Source organism: Coffea arabica, chromosome 6e (genome assembly GCF_036785885.1).
Source record: "Coffea arabica cultivar ET-39 chromosome 6e, Coffea Arabica ET-39 HiFi, whole genome shotgun sequence".
NCBI lineage: Eukaryota > Viridiplantae > Streptophyta > Magnoliopsida > Gentianales > Rubiaceae > Coffea > Coffea arabica.
Window position 1 is genome coordinate 7192682 of NC_092321.1, and position 16346 is coordinate 7209027.

General features: G+C 38.3%; 4 protein-coding genes across 5 annotated transcripts; 2 read left to right on the forward strand and 2 right to left on the reverse strand.

Annotated features, from left to right (window-relative positions):
- Nucleotides 1–5: 5 nt before the first annotated feature.
- LOC113697304 (uncharacterized) lies at nt 6–3402 on the forward strand. The gene is made up of 8 exons (XM_027216878.2): nt 6–150; nt 462–597; nt 1160–1295; nt 1494–1575; nt 1662–1837; nt 2140–2277; nt 2359–2498; nt 2827–3402. The coding sequence occupies exons 2-8, from the start codon at nt 480–482 to the stop codon at nt 3087–3089; spliced, it is 1053 nt and encodes a 350-aa protein (XP_027072679.1). The 5' UTR covers nt 6–150; nt 462–479; the 3' UTR covers nt 3090–3402.
- An 890-nt stretch (nt 3403–4292) lies between these two features.
- Nucleotides 4293–6541, forward strand: LOC113697052 (probable histone H2A variant 3). The gene is made up of 2 exons (XM_027216480.2): nt 4293–4656; nt 6022–6541. The coding sequence occupies exons 1-2, from the start codon at nt 4531–4533 to the stop codon at nt 6316–6318; spliced, it is 423 nt and encodes a 140-aa protein (XP_027072281.1). The 5' UTR covers nt 4293–4530; the 3' UTR covers nt 6319–6541.
- A 502-nt stretch (nt 6542–7043) lies between these two features.
- Nucleotides 7044–10137, reverse strand: LOC113697051 (3-ketoacyl-CoA synthase 11-like). The gene is made up of 2 exons (XM_027216478.2): nt 9642–10137; nt 7044–8858 (listed from the first exon to the last, which is right to left on the reverse strand). The coding sequence occupies exon 2, from the start codon at nt 8849–8851 to the stop codon at nt 7319–7321; it is 1533 nt and encodes a 510-aa protein (XP_027072279.1). The 5' UTR covers nt 8852–8858; nt 9642–10137; the 3' UTR covers nt 7044–7318.
- A 1300-nt stretch (nt 10138–11437) lies between these two features.
- On the reverse strand, nt 11438–14448 carry LOC113694990 (heme-binding-like protein At3g10130, chloroplastic). 2 transcript variants are annotated; one of them, XM_027213934.2, is made up of 8 exons: nt 13917–14448; nt 13250–13387; nt 13081–13149; nt 12897–12968; nt 12599–12681; nt 12378–12509; nt 11968–12181; nt 11438–11801 (listed from the first exon to the last, which is right to left on the reverse strand). In XM_027213934.2, the coding sequence occupies exons 1-8, from the start codon at nt 14349–14351 to the stop codon at nt 11757–11759; spliced, it is 1188 nt and encodes a 395-aa protein (XP_027069735.1). In that variant the 5' UTR covers nt 14352–14448; the 3' UTR covers nt 11438–11756. The 2 variants fall into 2 exon arrangements, with proteins under 2 accessions (XP_027069735.1, XP_027069736.1); XM_027213935.2 differs by having other exon boundaries at nt 13250–13383; nt 13917–14057.
- Between the last annotated feature and the right edge of the window lie 1898 nt (nt 14449–16346).

Here is a 16346-nt window from a genome sequence, read left to right on the forward strand (position 1 = left end):
GCCTTGGCCCGGCCAGAATTTGACCCTGCGCCTAGCCCGGTCACCCGTTCACCCGCTCGCCTCTTTCTCAGTTCTTTCTTTCCCAACCCTTGATCTCCACAATTTTGAAAATCTCCATCTACAGCCGAGCTAACAGGGAGGGGCTAGGAGGTGCGGATTCCCTTTCCTGAATCCCACTTGTATTCCATATACCGCCAGATTCACGTACATTTAAATCTTATACACCACCAGAATTTTCTTTCTCATTTCTTACAACCTTGTTTAATTGCAGCTGTCTTTTTTTTTCCCTTTTATATTTTATTAATTGTAATTTTGGCAGCTCAACAAAACATTGCATTCAAAATAATTTTAAAAAATCTTTTCCGTATTTTCTAGAATATATATCAATCAAATAAATAAAATTTTAGATTAAAAACGGTAGATATACATAAATAGCTGAGGTATTTTGTTGAACATAGTAGAATTTGTATTTGGGAGAAATGGATAAGAAGAGAGTGGCGGTACCGTTGGTTTGCCACGGCCATTCGCGCCCCGTCGTTGATTTGTTCTATAGTCCTGTCACTCCAGATGGCTACTTCCTCATTAGTGCCAGCAAAGGTTTGCGCTTTTTTTTTCGGTTTTTCCTAAGTTTTTATTCACATTTTACATATATGCGAGAAATTCAACGTATCTGTTGGTACATACGTTGGATAATTATACTGAGATTATTTTCATTCCGACAATCAATTGTTTCTTGTTAAATTTCTTGAGATTCTAAAATTCTTCCTCCCGTCCCCCGAGTAGAAGGCTCTGATCATGCTGATACTCGTGTCTAATTACCGTTGATGTACAGTTTCTTGAGTACTTTTGTCCATTATCTGTCAGCAGTGTAAATTAGGACGATCATTGTGAATTACTAGAAGCAACTCTAGGTTTTGATTGCTTCCTTATTTTGGCATTGAGTGAAAGGAGTATTGTCTGAGAAGGGCACCTTAATCGAACCAGCATATGTCAATGTTCAATGGCTTGTTTGCTTATAATTTTTCAAGCAGTTAGTTCCGGTAGGAGTAAGATATGAGAGTTTATCTTAGTTTGTATTTCATTGTTGTAAAGAACCCTGTTTTCTGCACTTTCATACTTCTAGTTGATTAGTATATCATATTTCGTTCGTATATTCCAGATTCCAATCCTATGCTTAGAAATGGTGAGACTGGAGATTGGATCGGAACATTTGAAGGGCATAAAGGTGCAGTCTGGAGTTGCTGCTTGGATACAAATGCTTTTCGTGCGGCTACTGGTTCTGCTGACTTCTCTGCGTATGTAACATGCTCCTCAATACTCTTGCAAAGCGAACAAAACTTGCACACTGTTGATAGTCGCTCAAGAAATTATATGCATTTGTCTTGATGTCTTTGTGTCTTCTTGTCATCTCCTGCATTTAACAAGAGTGGTATTGTCTCCATTGATCAGCATTCAATTGATTGCCTTGTACAATCTGGTTTATTGTGATACAGAAAAATCTGGGATGCTACAACTGGGGACATACTGCATTCTTTTGAGCACAAGCACATTGTTCGAGCCTGTGCTTTCTCAGAGGTACATCTTTGAGTCATTTCCTGTATAAACACTTTCTTGCCATCAATTCATGCTCTTCTTAGAATTACTTCCTTTTCCTGGAATAGGATACCAATTTTTTACTTACTGGAGGAGTTGAGAAAGTTCTTCGAATATATGATCTGAATCGCCCTGATGCTCCTCCTAGAGAAGTAGACAAGTCTCCTGGCTCTGTCAGAACTGTTACATGGCTCCACAGTGATCAGACAATTTTAAGTTCTTGTACGGATATGGGAGGGGTCAGGTATGCTTGTACCATAGAATTCGTGTACTGAAATCTTTGGTTCTTGGGTTTTTAAAGTTTCAGATCCTCATTTCCATTTTATTAGATAGATTTCATAGTTCACACTATGAAAATTGAAGTTAGCGTGTATGTCGAGGTTAGAGGTGGAAGTTTGAAAATAAGATAAGCTTTATTGCTATAACCTGGCATTTCATTTACTTTTTTGTCCGTACTTGTTTTTCGTGTTTCAGATTCTCTATAATGTGTTTGAGATCTTACAGGAGGTTGAAGCTTATCTTCTAATGGTTTATTTCCCATTTCAGATTATGGGATGTCAGAACTGGCAAAGTGGTCGAAACACTAGAGACTAAATCACCCGTTACTAGTGCTGAAGTTAGTCAAGATGGTCGATACATTACAACTGCCGATGGTTTCAGTGTGAAGTTCTGGGATGCAAATCAGTGAGTTCAACGAAAATCAGATGCATTTGTCTTGATTCTGCGGGCCTAACTTCTAGTCACATGTGTTTTCTTGTTTTGCAGTTTTGGATTGGTTAAGAGCTACAACATGCCATGCACTGTAGAGTCAGCTTCTTTGGAACCCAAATATGGTTTCAAATTTGTTGCTGCAGGAGAAGACATGTGGATTCGTGTTTTTGATTTTCATACTGGTGACGAGATAGGTACGTCAGTAAAATAAACGAGATTTAGAGTGAACCAACTTCAGATTTTGGACCGCATATTACAAAATTATGAGACATGGATTGTAATATGAAAAGAATGTCGGGGCCCCTAGGCATAGATATTATTTTCTCATTGACCCTTGACCTTCTAAATCCTGGCCTGGCTGGTTCCTTTACAGGCTCCTTATATCCCATGTTGTGTCTGATTTTCTTTTTGTCTTGTTTCAATTAGTTGATGTACATGTACTAACCTGACGCTTGAAGGTTTAGGGAATACATCCTTGGTTGGTCTCCAGTTTCACGCTAAGTATTTATCTTATGGGTGCAGCATGTAACAAGGGTCACCATGGTCCTGTGCACTGTGTTCGCTTTGCACCAGGCGGGGAAACATATGCCTCAGGATCTGAAGATGGAACAATCAGAATATGGCAAACAGGGCCACTGATTAATGATGAGAGTGAGCCTATTGCAGCAAATGGTGGAACAGGAAGGGTGAAGGTTAGTGCAGATGAAGTTTCCCGCAAAATTGAGGGGTTCCACATTACAGATGAGGGAAAGTCAAGGGAGAAAGAAGAGATGGAGAACGCCTGAGGGGCTGATGATATCTGTGTTGGTTGGGATGTCAAATGCCACGTACAAAGATTCCTCCTCTGTCGGACGTCAGTCTAATTGTCTTTCCTTTGCCTCTAGGCAGGATATCTTTAGTTTAAATTCGCGGATCTGCTTTCTTAAGAACAGCTATTGTGGTAAACCCGCGACCATTGCTTGGTGCACTTAGTTATTGTCTGTATGTATATCAAGGTCTCGCTGGAAGCTAGCTACTACATGACTGGTGATGATGATTCATTAGAAATGTGCTTGTACGGCGCGCGTTTATAAAATGTGGGTTATGTTCATTACCTTATGACCGCACGTGTTGGGATTGAAGTTTTGGAAATTCTTGAAGTTTTGCGGTTATTTCATGACGGTTCAAGGGATGATTGGCACTTTAGTTTACACCACTTCCCGTGAGCATGGGCTTGTTGTACTCAAATCGATTATTTTAACAGATTATACATTTTGATCACGAGTAATCAGTTTTTGTGATGTTCTCAATTACTTTTATATTCTGATTGTAGATTTTATAATGATAAAAAAAATATAACTTATAAAAGGTTGCTTTTATTGATGTTGATTATTGTCTATAATCAGATTTTGTAAAATCTAAAGCAATCAAGATCAAGGCCTATGTCTGTACCAGTTTCTCAAGTATTTCCAGTTTTAAGTTGAGCAGCTACAGTTGCGGAAGTTAGTATATGGTGAAGCGTGTTCTAATCCAAGTGTGATTGACTAACCTTTTCCTTTTCAAGCTATTTAAAAGTTAACTTCTTCTAACCTTTAATTCTTGTAAAGGTTTAGCAGAGATTTATATCAACGTAATGCGGCTTTAAAAATTCTAGAAATTCTTAAAAGCTGGACTATTTCAAATTGCCTTATCTACTGAACCGGTGGTTATACGAGTTCAAGAGCTGAAGATTTCTTTACTGTTTTAGGACGATTTGGTAAAGTTAGAAAGTGTAACACGAGTTAAATATGTGTTGAAATTTCCCGACAGACTAACGTTGTAAGGAAAGAGGGGGATTTTGAGTGATCCTTATCCAGCTGCCTGGGAACAGAAGAGGTAAGAGCAAATCTCGTCAGGAGTACCCATGGGGCACACGAAATTACCCTTTTACCCTCAATGGCAGTGGATGCAAAGCGGACAGTTGTGCAAATTCCTACGAAATTGAGGGTAACCTAAATACGTTACGGCATCCCCCCTTTATGACAATTCCATTACTGCGCGCGCCTTGCACGTTAACTTTCCTCCTCTCGTCTTCTCTCTTTCTCTCCGTCTTCGACTGGACTGCCTGCTGCCTCGTTTGTGACTTGTGAGTTGCGACCCGTCGATCAAAACCCGAACCGGAAGCTCCAAAAAGCCTCTTTTTCGTTCTCAAGCCTTGATAAAAACTGAAAGCCCTTCCAATCGGTTGGAGGGATTTGGCGGGAAAAAATGTCGGGAAAAGGCGCCAAGGGTTTGATAACGGGCAAAAACTCCTCCGCGTCCGCTGCGGCTAACAAGGACAAAGACAAGGACAAGAAGAAACCTACTTCTCGTTCCTCTCGTGCCGGCCTCCAAGTACTTTTTCCCAACCCTTTTTTTTCGTTTTTTTTTTCAAAAAAAAAACCGAATTCCTGACTACCCTTCCGAAGCGAGTTTTGTGTTCTTCCCTTCCTGTTTTGTTTTTCAATTTTCTTATTGATTTCTTCCTTTTGCATGGTTTTCTTATTTGTTTATTTGGGTTTAAGATTTGTTCTTTTACCATATGATATGAAGGCCCTGACCCTGCAAAAATACACAAAGTTATGCATGCGGAGATTCTGCGGTTATTTACATTATTATTGGGCTTTTAATTAATTTAAAAGGTGCGATATTTTGTAAAATTGATTAAAAACTATAATATTGTGGAAATAAGCCCGTAGATTTACTCTACTTCTGTGCATTTGAATGATTAGTTTATAGTTTCTACCTAGGAATTTGAATGCTCATTTTTATGGATTTGTAAAATGTCTTATTCATGTGGTAATACAATCTAATGCTATGTGAAAATGAAACTATTAAAAGAGGAAAGGAAGAAAAAGAGAAGAATGTTCTATTCTTAATTTCAAAGTCAGTGATGCCTTATCAGTAAAACTCAAATGATCAAAAATAAAAGGAGATAAGATCATTGGACAGTTTACATGTTACTCTTCCATGATCCACATCCCCAGAAAGTAAGAGACAAAAAACGATCTTTGGTTGAAATGCTCAAATCAGTTTTGTCGGTTTGTTCTAGAAGTTGAACTTGTTTTGTAAGTATTCAATAACCAACTGCGGATGTTTCAGGAACATATCAACCCGGTTCTTGTTCATATGGATCTGTGTGACATGAATAACTTTCTTTTGTTACCTCATCTTCTTCTTCTTTTTCTTCTTTCTTTGGCCATTATGTGCTCTCCACTCATGCAAGATAGGATAACTATTGAGAGCCAGGAAGAAATCAAACTGAATTTCTTCATCTTAGTATTTTCTTCCTCTCTTTTGCCGTTCCCTTCTTCTTAATGACTAGCAAATGTAAAATTTCTTATGTATTTGTTTACTGTTTAGCAGTGATATTTTGTTGCATATTCATGTTTATGAACACACTGAAAGTTTTCTGACTGTTGGGGACATCTGTATGTCTTCTTGTTGTTTGGTTATTGTTTTTGATTTCGTGTATTTGCTTTAAGTTTTTCTTCCACCCCCCCCCCCTTCCCTCTTTCTTGTTTAATGAGAAATTAGGGTTCTTTGTGGTTATGGAGTAATTCTTTAACTTGTCTACTTTTTCAAAGGTCATTTGTTAGTTGGATTTATTGTTTTCTTGGTTCTAAATGTTTGTACTAGCTGTTATTTGCTAAGCCGAATATGATGTGTTAGCTAACCAATTCTCTTAGTGAAATGACTGTATATCGCATTTGACTGCAGTTTCCAGTTGGTCGGATCCATCGTTTACTGAAACAGAGGACAACAGCACATGGGAGAGTGGGTGCAACAGCGGCAGTCTACTCTGCAGCTATCTTGGAGTATTTGACTGCTGAAGTGTTGGAGCTTGCTGGCAATGCAAGTAAGGATCTTAAGGTGAAACGTATTACTCCAAGACATTTGCAGCTGGCAATTCGAGGTGATGAAGAACTCGATACACTGATCAAAGGAACCATTGCTGGTGGAGGTGTGATTCCGCACATCCACAAGTCACTTATCAACAAATCATCCAAGGACTAGTTTCCAACGGATGGTGGATTTCTTTTAGTTGAGAGAATTCACTTTCAGAAGACTGGCTGACTTAACCCCGTGTCACTTTGCTTGTGCATCTAAACTGGTCTGCATGAATTCTAGCTGCTTCTTAGATGCTGTAGACGTGGTTACAATCATAGGCTATTAGGATCGTGTCTTTGTCTTTATATTCTGGTGGATTTGAATGTGTAAATAAAGCCATGTTTCTCAAGTCTGTTATATTTGTGCTTTTCTATATATTCCGGTGCCAAGACTGTTTCCTGATCGTTGCATGTACTGGCAGACTTAACTAACCTCAAAATTCATTAGAGAGATTGGTGTGCTATTATTTTCTGAGCTCAGTCATTTCGATCCTGAGCCAGCTAAAAATTAGGGCTCTAGCGTTGCTATTCTTCCTGAACTTGGTCATTTTGGTCCTGAGCGAGTTGAATATTAGAGATCTAATGTAACAATATTCCATACGCTTAAATCCTAATCTGGTCTCTAGTTTTCTAAGGCCTTTTTCTGAATCAGACGCCTCCCTACTGAGTACTCTGTCACAAAATGGTTGTGAGAGCATAAACCGAAGACTACTTCTTGCCCTATTCGCAGTTTAGATGCACCGTATCGTGACAAAAGGTGCAGCTTATGGTTGTACCAGTAATAATACTCGCACAAAGACGTTCCGCCAGGTAAAGAGGGTTAAGAACGCAATCTTGACATGCTCAAATATCTGAGTCATAGAGTTGGCCAAAAGGAAATGCCAACCATCTCTAACGATGTTCTCACTGATCCACGTCCTGAGCTAGGGATCAGAACCTTTTGTCTGAACTCATGTACATTGTTGATGGCTAAGTCTTAGAGCTTTAGATAAATAAAACCCCAGTCAATCGCCCCCTTCATATAAGTAAAAGTAACTAATCTAGGCCAGAACAAAACAGAAAAACTAACGATGGCAACCTCTATAGACTAACAGAACTGAGAATATGCTCAATATCATCTGCGAACCTCAAATGTTTGCTACCTTTGGAACCTCCACGGGAAACTTATCAATCTCAGACATCCAGGGGTTTTTTTCCTTTGCAGGCTTCACAGTTCTGAGGGCCTTCCATACAGCACTGTTGCACTTGAAACCTGAACCAAATGCTATTTGCCATACCCTGTGTCCTCTTTTTACTCTTCCCTTGGCTTCCGTGTAAGCCAATTCATACCACAGAGAACTGCTTGAGGTGTTGCCAAATCGATGCAGTGTCATTCTTGATGGCTCCATATGCCATTCAGATAGCTGCAAATTCTTCTCCAGTTCATCCAGGACGGCTCTACCTCCAGCATGAATGCAGAAATGGTCAAAAGCTAGTTTAAAATCGGGGATGTAAGGCTTGAGCTTCATCTTGAATAGTTTCTTCCCAACTAGCGTAGCAAAGAAAAGCAATTGCTCAGACATTGGGAGAACAAGAGGTCCTAGAGTAGTGATATTGGTCTTCAATGCATCACCAGCTACAGCCATGAGCTCCTTTGATAAAGAAACTCCAATCTTTCCATCCGCGTCTTCTTCTTGAAAGACACAGGCATAGCACTTATCATCGGCACCCTTGTGGGTGCGAACAGTGTGAACCAATTGATACTTCGATCTTCTTTTTTCCGAGAATTTGTTGGAAAGTAGTATTGCAGCACCTCCCATTCTGAACAAACAATTGGATACAAGCTTCGATCGGTCATTTCCAAAATACCAATTCAGAGTGATGTTCTCCATGCTGACGACCAAGGCATATGAGTTTGGATGGAACTGAAGGAGTTTTTTAGCTAGGTCAATAGAAATTAAACCTGCACTACATCCCATGCCGCCTAAATTATAACTGGCTACGTTCCCTCGAAGTTTATAATGATTAATTATCATTGCAGACAAAGATGGAGTTGGATTGAACAAGCTACAGTTGACAACCAAAATTCCAATGTCTTTTGCTTTTACCTTAGTCTTTGCCAAAAGCTCATCGATGGCACCAAACATAACAGCCTCGGCCTCTTTTCTAGCTTCTTTCATTGATGGATTTGGAGGTATATTAAGGACAGCCTCAGGAAGATAAGTGTTATCTCCAAGGCCAGACCTTTGAAGGATTTTCCTTTGAAACTCAAGATTCTCTTTTGCGAATGAGCCAACCATTTCGGACTGATCGATGAAAGTCTTCATTGTGCATCTTTGAGCTTCATCAGGCTTGTAGCAGGAGAAATCAACAAGGTAAACTGGACGAGGACGAGTGAGGAAATAGATGGTCGATATGAAAACTATGAGACTTGAGCACAGGATCACCGAAATGAGGTTATACTGGAGATTATCCCATAGCTCGTAAAGATCAGGGAGAGACCAGGTGGACATTTGTGCTGCAATTACAATTACAAAGGGGGTAATGAACAGGTACATTGCATGAGTGATAAGGTAGTGATAACCAAGTTTGACATATTTCAACTTGATTGATTTCTTATAATCTGGAAATTTCCCTGATGAAGGGGCGAGCAATGGCGCCTTTGTCTTTGTTTCTTCCATTATTTCCCTGCTCAAACATAACAAGAATTGGTGAGATAAGCAGAAACATTTTAGAGAAGACAAAAACAGACAACTGAGAGAGAGAAGAAAATGATCTAGAGTTGATTCCGATTGAGAATTTCTGGAGAATACTGTGTCTCATAAAGCGTACTTGACAAAATGTGAGCCAAAGCATTGAAAAAAAGAGAAAACCAATAATTTGTTGGGAGACTACACAATTGCAGGGAAATACATTCATATTGTTCCGAGAGAAGGTCATGACAGATTTTCCAACTTATCAACCTAAATGCAGTTCTATTGTAGTTGTAAAGTAGCCACAATCTGGTTCCACAGAAAGAGACAGAGGAAAAAAAAATATGTATATCAACCGCAATAATCAAGAGGACAGGCAGTTAAATCTGGTCGAAAAAATGTGTAAATCAACCGCCATAATCAAGAGATCAGGCAGTTAAATCCGGTCGTTTCTGTATAAATCCGTCTGCTGACACTTGACAGATCAAATTCAGCTAAATATCAATAACCAATCACCATGCATAAAACCCTCACAATGAAATCTGTTGTGAAGTAGATCGGATACACCGCTGAAGTTGTTAATTTTAAAACAAAACCAGGATTAGAAGTTCAAACATAAAATAAAATATTATTTGAAGCATCATACAACGCAAGAACATAAAATGCAGAAATAAAATCTAGCCAAAAAATAAATCAAGAACAGATCTTTATGGTGATATACTAATGTATGCTACATAAGTACCATTAATAAATAAAACAACCCAGAAAAAGTAATTACCTCTAAGGTGAATCTCAAACCCAGATAGCTTCAACGATCTCTTCACTAAAGAAGGATAGAAGCCCCGGATGCAGAGGGAGAGAGCGCCAGAAAATGAAATGGATGCAGGAGTTTTACTAGAGGAAGTATATTAGGAAAAAAGGGAAAAGAGGAAATCAGAGTGTTTATTTCCTTCAACGTGTTGTGGCCAGTGAAGAATTAGAAGAAATGAGAGTCGAAGAGGGCTTCTGGGAATATACGCAGAAAAGATTGAGAATAACAAGCAATGCCACCAAATTTAAATGGTCAAAATTATGCTAGTATTAGTCCCCCCCACCTCACTGGCAACGTGTTCTAGAAACCGTGTCTCATGCACGATCTTTTTCTCTTTCTTTGTGTGTATAGAAGGAGTCCAAGAAGATGACTAGAGATGTATATATATCGGCAGGAGGAGGAGGCGGCGGCGGAAACGTAAACGGGGAGAGAATATATTTGAACTGCTGAGGAGTTGCTTTGCTGGTCTCTTTTCTTTTGTCCCAGCCGCTGGTTCTATACTTTCAATTGTCATGGCTGTAAGTCAAATTAAAAGAGTTTAAAAATATTTGAATTCGATAAAAAGTCATTTAAATTCGACTCTGATAAATAAATAAATTAAATTTAAACACAATTTCAAATTTATTAAAATAATTAGACAAATTCGAACCTGATAAAAATGTATTTGAATTCAATTCTAATTAATAAACAAATTAAACTTCAACACAATTTCAAACTTATTTTATTAAAATAATTAGACAAAGTATCCTAGACGAAAAACCAGACGCTACAGATTATGGAGGCAAAGGAGCCAGATGTATTCAAATTCTTTGGGCAAGCAATCGGGGGTTGAACGGGTCAAAGTTGGTGAATTGGTGACCACCCCCTCTCGTTCACACTTCACGGAGAGTCGGTCTGTTTATTTTACTATTTGATTGCGACCAAAACAAGTCTCGTTCTTTTGGTTTGGTCAAAATTTGGAATACCCAACTCATTTTCCAAATTCGAATCATTGATGACAATACCCCTTTTGCTATACGCTTTGTGCGAATTAGTCTTCTTTTCTAATCTACTAGTATCATTCTTTTGTCCAAATTCAATTTGGACCTTTCTGAAGTTGATAAAGCCATGTGCGGTGCATTTTTAAAGAGGATATGACTCCGTTTGGATTCGCAGTTTTGAAATATTTTATTATAATAGTATATATAAAAAATTTTTACTGTAAATGTTTTTTGAATATATTTTGATGTAACTTTTAAAATTAAAAAAAATTTTAGAGTAGCTTGTAAAAATTAACATTACCACTCACCACCGCCACCATCCCGTCTTTTTTCCTTTCTTCTCTCTCTTCCTCCATTTTCCTTCTCCCTCTCCTTCACTCTTCACTCTTCATAGACGGAAAGTGTTGTAAATTTTATTTTTTTAATATTTTTGTTTGTATATTTATGAGTTATTTTTTATATATTATATGGATAAGATGTTTTTAGAGTTGTTTTTGCTTATGTATTATTGTAACATTGTATTTAAAAAATTAGTTTTTGAAAAATAGACCAATCTAAACAGATTTCTTATAATTTTTTTTTTTAAAAAAAATAGGATAAGTTTCTTATAATTCTCTAAGTTGTATAATTTATTTTTTATATTAATAAATTTAAATTATACCATATAACATGAATTCAAATTTCAAATTCATTCAAATCACGCACACGTGACGTGACGTACATTCATAGCTGCTAGTATCAAAAAAATTACTATACCATTAGCGTATAAAACTAAAGAGTGAATTCTTTTAAATATCGATACCATTTCTGCTTTAAGGTTCCGTCTAAATCCAGGATGGGTTGAGCTAAAAGAGAAACCAAAAGAATTTGTTGTGATTCCTCAATTCGAAACAAAGGGATTGAGGTAACTAAGGAGTGTGAAACTGGACTTTGTAGCTACATTCGAAATTGGATACTATGGTACAAACGAAAATTCAATTGTGACTGGCTCTCACAACCATCTTTAAAGATTCTACACAGCCAAAACAGCGATTGAAGATTACCATCGCTTCTGATGTTGCCACTACGTACTTCCATGGTAGCAAGTGAAGAATGTTGAAACTTATTCCAATGTGAATTCCTCAAGCCATATGAGCACCTCATTCCTCTTTTTTTAACAACAAAACAGGAGATACACAAGATATTATTTAGTAGTTATTAAAAAAAAAAAAAAAAAAAGCTCAAAAATTGCAACCAACAATTTTCATGAATAAATAAACATTCAAAACACGTCAAAAATATGCAAGAAAAGACTTCCATTCCCTGGTCCTTACCATGATAAAGCTCCACGTTCGACCTGGATCATTGTAACGTGCAAGCAAGCAACCGGGTTTAGGTTTTAAACCATTCCTAATAACAGCAGACCGGAGAGCTTTCTCCTTCTCTCGAACAATATTCTCAATAGGTTCTCCACTAAACTTTGTTACTGCTGCTATGCCTCCATCAACCTGCCTCAATGTGATTGCTTCCTCATTCGGAGCTGGTAAACTGTTCAAACAAATTCTTTTTATATGACCATTATTAACATTATATACAGTATTTGATAGAAAACTGAATGAATGATTTTATGGAGTTCTCTAATTAACTCCTAAGAGACCCCCAATTTTGACACTAGCTGTCTCCCTTGCTAAGTAAGTTTCAGCTTCAAAGGTTGTGTAACCTGATGCAATTTGGTGAACTTCACCTGCTCAAATCTTTTTCTGATGGCAGAACTATCTGGATAGACACTTTGGATGTTTCAGCATCAACTGCCTGAGTAAACACAGGAGTAGTCATGGGTATCTTTTCCTCTGCTGCGTTCTTCCCAAAAATATACCTGTGAGAAAAAGATCAAGGAGCTGACGGTAGGAACGAAAGCAATTACCAATCAAATGATAAACAATGAATTCAAACACCAAACCTCACCCGGCAACGGCATTAAAACCACTTGAACCAGTCAACTTGTCACCATCTGTTTCGACGACCATAAAAGGTTTGTACTTTCTCACCTGTATTTAACGATGGAAAGTTAGTTATTACCCGGAGAGCTTGACATTTATATCAGCAAGATGGAATTCCTTAACTTCAACAATGGGTCGGTTAGCAACAAGGGAAATTTGATTTTTCACGTAAGTTTTGTTTCAGATCTGAAGAATTAAAGCAATGCCAGATTTAACGGGTGCAAGTTAAGAATGCTGCTGCATTCAGGGAAAAAACCACAGACCTCATACGTAGCAGTTCTTTTTAGTATCTGATATTTAGGCGTTTCTAACTCTGGAGTCTTGTAAATCTGCAACTGTTAAAATTGCAACTATATCAGTTACGGTTGCTTAAAATTGGCAATGGAAACTTGACAAATAACAAAATTGCAAATGGAAAAATGCACTAGCGAATTAAGTAGCAGATACCTGCTTCAACACATCCATGAGGCCTTCAATAGAAAAAAAGTCGTTGTTCTTTATAGAATCCCAGTAGTCCTATTAATTACGATGACAAACGATAAATAAAGACTACAGAACTTGTTGGGGGATTCACAACTCTGACTTTCTGTGTCAAAGGCAAAGAGCAACATCTTACAACATGGCTACAGAACTTGTTGGTTTTTGGATTGATTCCCATGACAGAAGTTCCTGTGAAGACTAATTCAGGTCTCCAGGGCAGAAGCATGAAAGTCATTACCATAGTCCATCTTGTGGTGATCTCATAAGGCCCTGTCTATACCAACTCAATCAGTCAAACCAGCAACATCAATATGGAAATCTGACAGATTATATTTCCAGCTTTCCAGTTGTAAAAACACCAGTTACGCATGGCAAAATGTGAAGGAGACGTGCAAGCCGACCAAAATAGTTTCACTCGTCTATTTAACAAATATACAGGTCACGAATGACACCCCAATGAAAGATACTATAATACCACCATCCTCTGGACAACCAAAAAATTCGCTACTCCATATGCAAAATTTCGAATGATCTTACCATTCTCACCAAAGAAACCGACTGCCCCAAAAAGCACATATTAAAATTTGTAAGTAAAATAAACATTCCATTGCTGCTTTTTTCTTGCTTTTGTTTTTGTTTTTGTTTTTTTTATTCTTTTCTTCCTTCCCTTCATTCGTACTTGTTCATATAGCAGAATACTAGCCTACCATAAAGACAGGGAACAAATATGGTACACTAGGGATCATTAAACAACATCTGGGGTTGCCTCTCAGCAGAATTGAATGTCACAAAATATATCATACCTGTTTGACCCAGTGTAACTGAAACTGGGGGCGGAACAGCAACTTTAACGTAGCAATGTTAAACAGATATCCACTGAGAGTATCATGTTTAGTAATGGGATCTCTGAAATCGACACGCTCGTCATACGCAGTCCTGTCGATCCCTTGGTCATCGAAGAGGTGAGGAAGGTCCTCGTACAAGAAGCCAACCAACCTTTCGACGTCATTTACACTAGTTGGTTCTTTTGGCGGGCTCTGTTCAACAATGCTCATCCTAACTGCCCATCCCAATTTTGGCTTCCCTTTAGTTAGTGAAGTTCTTATTTTACTTGGGTTGTTTTTGGGAGGAATGAAGAGGAGTGCCGTGGAGGGTTTGGCGGCGGTGGTGGGGTGGTGGCGGTGGAAAGTGGGCGTGCGCCGGCAAATTTGGTCGCGGCCTAACTGTGCAGTGGCCATGTGGATTGCTGTGCAGATTGTGAGGCATCGAAAGACTGGGTGATTGGTGGCCACTGGCCAGGCCGGTGTTTACAAAAGTCCTGGCCATACAAAAGGATTGGTTGGTATTTTTCGTTGAAGCTCGAAGCAGCACCGTTTATTCGAGGATTGCAAAATTTAGGAAAATGGATAATTGACAAAAATGTCTGATTAGAATTCTCCATGGGCTGAAGGCCCAATAACGATACTTGGACACAACAAATCGGGACCATTGCAGAGAGTCCAACTGAATTCCGGGAGTCGAGGAGGAGGAGGAGGGCGCTAAGCCTTTTACTCCTCTTGGTTTTCATTTTTGGAGGAAAGCTTTAGCGTTTTCTGCTGTAGTCAGGTTCAGCCTATGGCTTGGGCATGCTTTTGACCTACTGTAGCTTAGGATTTTTAGGTGGTAATATGCTGCATGCGGACATGGGTCCAATCGGTTGACTGGAAAATCGTTGGGACTGATTTTGTACAAAATGTATAAAAAGTAACTTTGTATGTGTACGGCGTAATTCACTTTCAACAACAACAACGTATAACAGTAAAATAAAATTTTATAAATTTTATATATGATATAAAAAATGATATATAAGATACAATTTGGATTTTATATTTTTTTGGACAAAATCTTAGCCATAAACTTTCAGAAAGGATTGTTCCTGCCCCTCCTCCGCTACGTGCTACAGTCAGGGGAATGAAGTCACCATTGGACATGTGTCATGGTGACTTGTTCGGCCATTTGCCGAACAAGGGAAGAGGGTAGTATTAAGTTTGGTCCCAAACGTTCAGGATAAGTTTGAGGTGTGAATTCTAGAACTCCGCCCAGGGTAAACTGGTAAACTCGTAATCATCTTATGGAATAGTTATCGTGAAACAAAGGGATAAACCTATTCTCCCTATCGCCTATTGGGTAAGGCCCTATAAATAAATAAGGAATCATATCATGAAAGATATGCACATGACACTTAAATAATTTTTATTCCTACCCAAAGGTGCTCTCGGCTCCTTTCCAGCTCTTTATCAGCAGTTTTTCCCTGCCTTGTCAAAGAGAAAGGCATTAGAGTTTTAAATGTAAATCACGAATGAGTAATGACATTAATGAAAAGAACGGAGGTTTAAATCCACCACTTAGCTAAATTAATCTGCTGCATGTTCTCTAATTTTTTATTAAAAGGTTCGCTTGAATGGAAGAAACTTGACTCATCAAGTGGCTTCAATCATATGAATTTTCGCAGATGAAGGATCTTTGCCTAAACAATTATTTCTTGCAATCAGCCTCACTTCTTGCGTGCTAAATTATCTGTCTGAGACAGACGCAAAGAAATGGTGGATACTATTCATCTTATTTCTTGCGTGCGGCAGTGTTTGGTGCTTCATTGCAGCTAACAAGAAATTGGAGAAAAGGTAAAGGATAACTCTGGAGGAATCTCTCGAGCAAAAGCCCCAAATTTAAATGGCCGGCGTTGTAAAGATTCAGGAGAGCAAGAGGCAAAAACACCATTACGATTTACGATGAAAAAAGGACCACATGATTGTAATTTCAAAAAAGGTGATGCCAACATGGCATATTTTTCCATGCGAAATACACGCTTCTAAACATTTAATGCACACCCGTGCACGGGTCCGACACTCACTAAGGTTTTGTTTGAGTGAAGGCAAAAGGGATAGCACAGAAAATTTCTACAAGTTCATTATTGGAATTTCTTGTTTTGAATTATGAAGAGATTATGATCAGGTAATTAGCTCTTGCTGAGCTGATATTTCATGTACTCCAATTTGGTATCATTGCTTGAACAACAACAGAGTAAACGAAAAGTGAGTAGCTGGTAAATAGTCTTGCCCTTCAAATAAGTATTTGGTTTAGTTGGGTGTTAGCTTACTCCCCCTCCCCCCCCCCCCCCCCCAAAAATTTTTTTTTCAATCTTGCAAAATTTATATCTCGAGAATTCTTTTCTTCAATCTAGTTTTCAGAAAAAA